Below are 7,898 nucleotides of genomic sequence, written 5' to 3'. Positions count from 1 at the left end.
CATGACATAAAAGTTGGAGCAACAAAGAAGTATATATACCAGAATAAAATTTATTTTCTATTCTATTCATAGATTCGAGGAAAATTTGGTTTTAGTCTGAATTTAAATTAACAAATAACTCAAAAATCAAATATCTTAAACCCGTAATAGGTCCTTTTAATCCAGTTTCCCAATCTTGAAAACTCAAATAAAGCCAAAATTACAGCTGCTGAATAAATTTAATGTTTTTTTTTTAGTCAGATCAATGTATAATTACTGAGGACTTTTTCTAGGTTAAACAACATATGAAATTTAAAACAATGTGGCAAAAAGTAGTTCACTATCTACACAGATATTCTTAAACGACTCGAGTGTGATCGATGCCGTCCTTTTGCTAGAAAACAGAATCCAATTACATGTGATGTTTTAGTTTAGGAACTCAATAACATTTTTTGTACATATGTCAGTTTATTTTTTTTACCAATTATAAATCATGGAAGATATTTTACGTAAACTTATGTCAAATGACAGTGAATCCGTAAGGGAGGTAATAGAAACGTGACCAACTTTTGAGTAACCTGTGTTCTTATTAATTAATTTATTATGTTTTCTTTAAGTTATTTGATAAGTTCCTTCTCATATTTTTTATAATAATTGTTGTAGAATTACCTGTATTGCTATTTGTATCATTAATCTAAAAATTTTAAAAGTGCTAATTAATTTTGTAAATTTTAAAGGGTACTTTACAACTTAAAGAAGAAGTTAACAATCCAGAATCAATTGGAATTTTATGTAAACTATTAAGTTTACACCAAGATGCAGACATCCGTCAGTTTGCTGCTGTAATTCTTAAAAAAAGATTTTCTAAAAAAAATAAATGGACTACGGTTGATCCACAATTGAAAGCTGAGTATGTATATTTGCTTATAGTATTTAATTATTTGTTGTCAGAATGTTGGGAAGAACATATTTCTCAGCTTGATGAACCATGAACAATAATATTTCTGAGCATTGAGTTTAAACCCAAATATATTGTCTTGGTTTTTCTGTACAAGATCCAACAGTGAAAACTTCAAAACTAGTGCAGAATGCTATAAGTGAGTATAGGCCTGACCCTCACTGAAAAAGATCTTATGGTGGTTTATTTATCCTTTTTGAACAAGCAGCAGTTGAAATCTGTAATCCAATTAAAACCGTAATAATAATAATGTGAGTAGGGATTTTGAATATCTCGCTGCTGGAACTTGTTTTGTACAATATTACCATTGTCTTAATGAATTATAAAATAAACATTTCTTGTTGTGAAAAGATGAATTCATGATGATGAGGTGAGTATACCTTGTCATGTACTTGTTGTACATTACAACATACAGTATAGCATACATAGAGTATGTATTCTATTGTCTAACAAAATATTTAAAAACTCAAAACAATAATAAAATTTTAACTCAAAATGAAAATGCAGAAGTATATAGGATTGGCAACTAAGTCCTTTTGTTCTTTTGGGTGAAAGAAACCAAGTATATTTTGTGCATAATATTTATTTTAATTTACAATGTAATAAAATTATTTTTGATTACCTCACCCCATCTCTCCAACAGCTGAATAATCCCATGTTCATAGAATGTCTGTGGTTTCTTAGCAAAAAAGTGATCAAGGTGCTCCCTGACATCCTGTTCATTTTCAAACCGTTTTCCACTTAAGGATTTTGTAGAGACCGGAACAAGTGGTAGTTACTAGGAGCAAGGTCCAATGAATGGGATCTTTTCTGGGGCAAAAGATCCCATCCAAGGGCCAACAATTTATTGCGGGTGACTAACGATGTGTGGGGCCTAGTGTTGTCATGATGGAAGACGACACCCTTTCGATTTGCCAGTTCTGGGCGTTTTCTTTGAATCGATTCATCCAATTTTGTTAATTGTGAGCAGTATAGATTTAAATTGATCGATGCACCTGGTGGCTACAGCTTGAAATCCCACCATACAGAAAGCATTATCTTCTTTGGATGCAATCCTGCTTTAGATGTTGTTCATTACTGGGTCTCCAAGATTTTTTTGCACCACATTATCGTAGACAATCCACTACTCATCCCCTTTCACAAGTCTTTTAAGAAATGGATCGTTTTCTTGACGTTTCCTCAGTGAATCACAAATGGAAATGCGTGTTGTCAAGTGGGCTTGGGGGACCCAAACTTCAAGCCTAGAAATGTAGCCGAGCTTCCGCAAATGATTTTCTACACTTAAATGTGATATGTCTAGGACCTCTTCCATGTCTCCCACCAATTGGGATGGATTTTGATTGACTATCGCCTTAACATCAATGTTTTCAATTTCGTTTGGGCGACCAGGTCACGGTGTGTGGTTTATGTCACAATTCCCTGCTCGAAACTTGGAAAACCAATTTTGGCACATGCGCTCTGTTAAGGTATTATCCCCATAGACCCTGCATATTTTTTTATGTACCTCTGCAGCTCGCTTTCCTGTTTTGAAGTATTAAAGCAAAATATGCCTATAATGCATGATATTTCTGTCTATCTTCTCAGCTGGATCACAAACACAATACTGACCTAATCTTAACAAGTGTCAACTGACATATCTGTTTACATATTACAAATAGGATAAAAAATCCTCTGTTGGGATTAATTGCATCAGAAAAAAGTGACGTATTATAAACTTAACATGAATACAAAAACCGAAAGGACTTATTTACCAACCCTGAATAATAAATAAAAGATTTTAAGTATCCATTTTAGTTATAATTTAACATAAGGAGTGTTCCATGGGCTCCTTGGAGTGTTCTGTCGTTTCCTAAGAATGTTCCATAGGTTCCTGAGAATCCTGTTAAGATCATTGCAGTATTTGTGAAAATGGTGTCTAGAAGTCAGGTGTCATTATTAAAACATATTTGTGGGTTGATTGCTTGTATAAAATTATGTTTATTCCTGTATACCATCATACTGAATTAGTTCAGAAATCTTGTATACTTAAAGTTGACTTAATAATGTCAATCTTCATAATACCTAGTCTTATAATAAAAGAGTGTCCCCGCTATAATTTGCCAGATCCTGGACAAATTTTTTTTAAATGGTGATGTTAATAAAGTAAAATAACTTCAAGAAATGTCAGTAATAGTTATATAATTGTGTTTCTTACTTGCACTCACTGATGATGTCATGATGGCTCCTATTGACTTCATCAAAGGTAGATATTAATATCCTATAAAATGAACTAAGCTGGATAAACATGGAAATTTTTCCAGAAAAGATATAATGAATGTTTGTTGAAAGAAAGATAATTTTGGGTGTATCATGGCTTTATGAAGAGTGATGGTATCAAACTGTGAAGAGCTTTAGGTATTTTGGTGCTGAATCGATTTTGGAGAAAGAGATTTTAAGATAATTTAATACTACCTTAGTTTTAATCGAGACAGGGTTACACACATATGAGGATGGAAGTTAATGTTTTAGATGCAAAATGTTCAAAAAAGCCATCCACTAAATAATTAAATAAATTTTAAAACGAACTATTAAATTTATGGGCTCCAATTGCTCCCCTTAATTGTTTAATTTAGTAAATACTTAATAGTGATTACAAATTGTTTTTTAAATTAATTAGTCATTTAAAAAAAAAAAATTGATGCCATCATTTAAGATATTTTCTTGATCTCAATGTCCAACCTCAACGCCATCTGTAGATTTTTTAGGTGAACCTGCACCTCTATTTTGAGACTATAACATCAGAAGCTTAGTCTATATTCAAAGGTGCCGACAAGAATTGCAATGTATGTGTATTGTGTTTTTAACTAAAGTTGTTATTTAAATTTTTGTATATATTTTCTGCTCACTGATTCCCTTTTTAAAATGATTATTTGACATTGTGAAGCAAGAATAACTTTATAGGATATACATTCGTACTCTTGAAACATTGTAACTCATAGTTCAACCTGTATATGAGAAAGAGAGATTGTTCTTTTCCAAAAGAACAATCTCTCTTTAATTTAAAATAAAAAAATGTTTATTGTACACAACAGCAAATTGCTCTACCACTTTTATCTTTTAACTTCAATTCTAGTTGCAGTCTCATTTGTAGTACAATGTATCAGTTTTTGATTAGAAAAAAAAAATAGAAAAATTTATCCATTTATGACCTTGGTTTCTTTCTTACTATACCACTTGACCAAATTATTAAGTTGTACTAACTTGACCTTACAAAAAACTTCACTGTAGTTTAGGCTTTATACACAGAATTTAATGCTTTTTTAGTTTTTACACTATAATTTTTATGCTAAGATGCTCTGTTTAGAAGTTACAGGTGAAAATAAAAACAATCACTAAGCTTTCGATGTTTTTTGACTGCCAAGAGCTCTTCAGATGTTGGATTTGTTAGCTATGTTTTTTTTAAATAAAAAATAAAATATATAATTTGTAGAAAAACAGCTAGAGCTCTACTGGACAATCACCTTTTATCAAGTATGAAAGGTTTCTTGTTTTAGGCTACATAAAATATAGAACTAGTTTTCAAAAATCTTGATGAGATAGAATTGTTCTAGTATTTATACAGCTTTTGTAAGTTAGAATCTATAAGAAATTGTCTTGCAGTTTTTTAGTTCATAGAGTCCATAATAATATAGTTATCTTTTTAATTACCATATTTTTTTTTAAAACTCTGTTTTAGAAAAAAACTACATGATGGGAGAAAGTGGAGGTCATTTTTACATTCAGCACTCTTTACATTAAAGTATATTATTTAGCAAAAATATCCCATGCAGTTTTATTTTTTCAAATAAATGTTTTTGTTAAACTAGTTTTATTTATTTTGTATTAGACTCAAAAAAGTAGATAGAAATTTCTACTGGTAGCTCTAGTTTGGAAAATCTGAAACAACTTACAATGGGAGCCTATTGGTGTGGGATCACTGATTTTAGTGAAACTTTTTTTTTGTGATACTAGGTTGAAAAATATTAGAAACATGTCTTAGGGTTCTTGGCGATGTTCCCTAGGAGCTAAAAAATAATTTTAGAAATTGTTTATATTATCGTAAGTTGCCTTACTCTGCATGTATTCAGTGTTTATTATGTATCAATCAATTTTTTTTATGTAGATTAAAAAGAAAGATTGATGATCATATTAAATGTGTACAAAATCCATAAAAACCAAAACACGCTTCCTGTGAAGTAGGCATAAAAGTATTTTTTTTGGAAAAATCAAGTTAGGTTTGTTTTAAGCATCTTTTGATGAAACTCTTAAATATCAATTTTCATAGATAACAAAAAATATTTTACAAGCCCCTCTTTGCTATGTCAGTCGGTCCTAGTTATTTCAACTGGTTACCCATAGCGTGAATATTTGCCTAATATGCCTGTTTTTTGTTAATTTTCGAGTTTTTGAAGACACTAAAAATGAATCTGATTTGCGTTTTTTGAAAGAAATTCATTTTGGTCTTCTTTACAGAAAGCATGTGTAGCTTCTCCTTGTTTGCTAAGTGTCCCTTAGACTTTGGTTTATCCTTTTCAACCTCTAGTAGTACTACAGGTGTTTTTCTATGTATTTTCACATAAAGTGTTTTGAGCTTCTTCCGGAGAATGGCATTTAAGTAGTAGAAAATAGCCATGTTCTAAATGTCAGATTGTGATCCAATGCTTCCTGTCTTTAGTTCATGTGTTCCATGGACTAATAAACCATTCAGAAATTTTTTCTACAAACAGTGCTTATAAAAAAGAATTTTGAAAAAAGGAGTGTTTCAAGATACTTGGTTTAATTATTGAGTATAGGAGGGCTCCAGTGATGTGAAACTTGATTAAAATGTTAGTTTACAAAAACCTTTACTTGACGGAATTTGTTTAGTAATATTTCCTTTCATTTTAGTAAGTCACAATCTGTTTTAGTAAGTCTATGAAAAAGTTACGAAATTGTATCCAGTTGCGTAGTTCCTAATGTTCACAGTAAAAAATAGTGATTTTTTAATAACTGTACTTTTTCTAAGACATTCTGGAAAAATATATGTGTTAGTAGGAAATGGAGGTCTTTTTCTTTTTTTAATCCAGGGCACTTTGAAAAATATAATTTGGCATAAATAAATTAATTAATAGCATAATTAAAAACATCCCATGCAGTTTTATAGAAGCAGATCTGTGTTATTGATTACATTTTTTTTTGGAGATCACAAATATTTTTATTCTTTAGGGCCCTTGTTGTCTTGATCTGCCTCTATTAATTGTGATTTATTTTCAAAAACTAGTTTTATTATTAGCATGTAATCAACGCAGCTGGCTTAAATTGATTTGTGTCTATTTTCATAATTTTATTGGTTTGTATTATTAATAAGTTTTTGAATATCTCAATGAAGAATATTAGATTGTTCAACTTGACTAAGAAATGAAACTTTAGTTAGTCTTTTTTACATTTATTTTTCTAACCTGTTTTGAAAATATTCAAAATTTTACTTTGTACCTAATTCTAGGTAGGATATATGGTTTATTTTATTGTTTTTAATATGCTGTAGTTTTTCAATAGATAAAAAATTTACCATTTTTATTTATGAAATTAAAATAATTCATCTTTCAATACAGGATTAAAGCTGGCCTTTTGCAAACATTCATCAATGAACCAGAAAAAAATGTTAAGAATTGTATTGCCTATCTGATTGGTATAATATTGAAGCATGATTATCCAGAATGGCAAGAACTCATGAGTTTTCTTCAGCAAGCTATGACTAGTGAAAACAACAATGATAGAGAAGTAATTTGTAATTCTTTATAAAATTAACACCCTGTTATAGTTATTATTTAAATTGATTTTTACCTCAGATAGATTTTAGATTTATGTTAGTAAATGATAGATTTATCAGAGATAGACGTTAGGTTTACATTTTGTAATTGAAATGAAATAGTTTTAAATTTTTCATATCACACATATACAATGAAAGATGAATAACTTAAATTGGTGTTCCTTTTTAGTTATTAGCTTCTCCCTCTACCTCTAAGTTGTCTCTATGTGTGGAGATTTAGCCTCTGTCCATTTTTTCTATCTGTCACGATCATTCATCATTTCCCTCATCTCTGTAAGAAAGCAGTCTCTTTCTCTACCAAGCCTGGACAAACCTAACTAGGGATGTGCTAGTTGAGCATTTCCCTATCAAACTTCCAGTAATAAGCTTATCAGCATTCCAAATTATCAATTCTGTTCCTTGTTGGTGTAACTTAGATTTTAAATTCTTTGAGCTAAATAGTCAGTGGAACCACTTCGTATGAAGACTTATAAGTACATGTTATCAAACTATTGCATTTATTAAAAGATTTTCAATATTGAATATAATTGTTAAGATGACTTATTTATTTGCAATATTTTAATAATTTATGGAACTAATCATTATATTTTCTGTCCATTAGTTTTTATGGGATCAAAATTGACTTGTCAAATGAATATCTGGGCAGGAATGAAACAGACCGTAAACTGTAATGATGCTTTAACACCTTGATGATGGGGGCTCTCCTGGAAAGCCACTTAAAAACACAATTTTTTTTGTTGATATTTTCTTTTCTGAACGGTCTTACCTGGTAGAAGCTAGGATAATATTAAACATGGTTTGGGACAATCAAATATGAAAGGGAACTCTCACCAACACTCCGAACTCCTGCTGGAAAAGTGACCTCTCTTATAATAGCTTATTTTCAGAAGTGCTTCCATGCCCCACAGCTTGACAATAATGTGTCGTCAACCACATTCAAGGTGTTAATGTGTGCCTATGGTACGACTTAAGCAATAGAACTTCATCAGAGTTAAACAAAGCAATATAGAACAAAAAAAAAAAACGGGTATGTAAAAAGGGAAGAATAAATATAGTGAGAATTGTATGGGAAAATATGGTACAATAAATAACTTACATAAAAATTGAAGTAGTATGTGAAATGAAAATAAATAA

General features: G+C 30.4%; 1 protein-coding gene across 1 annotated transcript in view; it reads left to right on the top strand.

Annotated features, from left to right (window-relative positions):
• The first annotated feature begins 244 nt into the window (after positions 1-244).
• The window catches only part of LOC106680169 (importin-4), a 32,229-nt gene continuing 24,575 nt past the window's right edge, over positions 245-7,898 (top strand). Inside the window, exons 1-3 of the mRNA XM_014419682.3 lie at positions 245-526; positions 717-889; positions 6,547-6,715. Of these exons, the coding sequence (XP_014275168.1) occupies positions 473-526; positions 717-889; positions 6,547-6,715 (396 nt within the window). The 5' untranslated portion in view covers positions 245-472. The remainder of the gene's footprint in view (positions 527-716; positions 890-6,546; positions 6,716-7,898) is intronic.

This window comes from Halyomorpha halys, unplaced genomic scaffold (genome assembly GCF_000696795.3).
Source record: "Halyomorpha halys isolate HHAL.00 unplaced genomic scaffold, Hhal_1.1 Scaffold249.1, whole genome shotgun sequence".
NCBI classification, from domain to species: Eukaryota; Metazoa; Arthropoda; class Insecta; order Hemiptera; family Pentatomidae; genus Halyomorpha; species Halyomorpha halys.
Note: the sequence above shows the minus strand (reverse complement) of the source record. Positions and strands in the feature narration are given on the sequence as shown.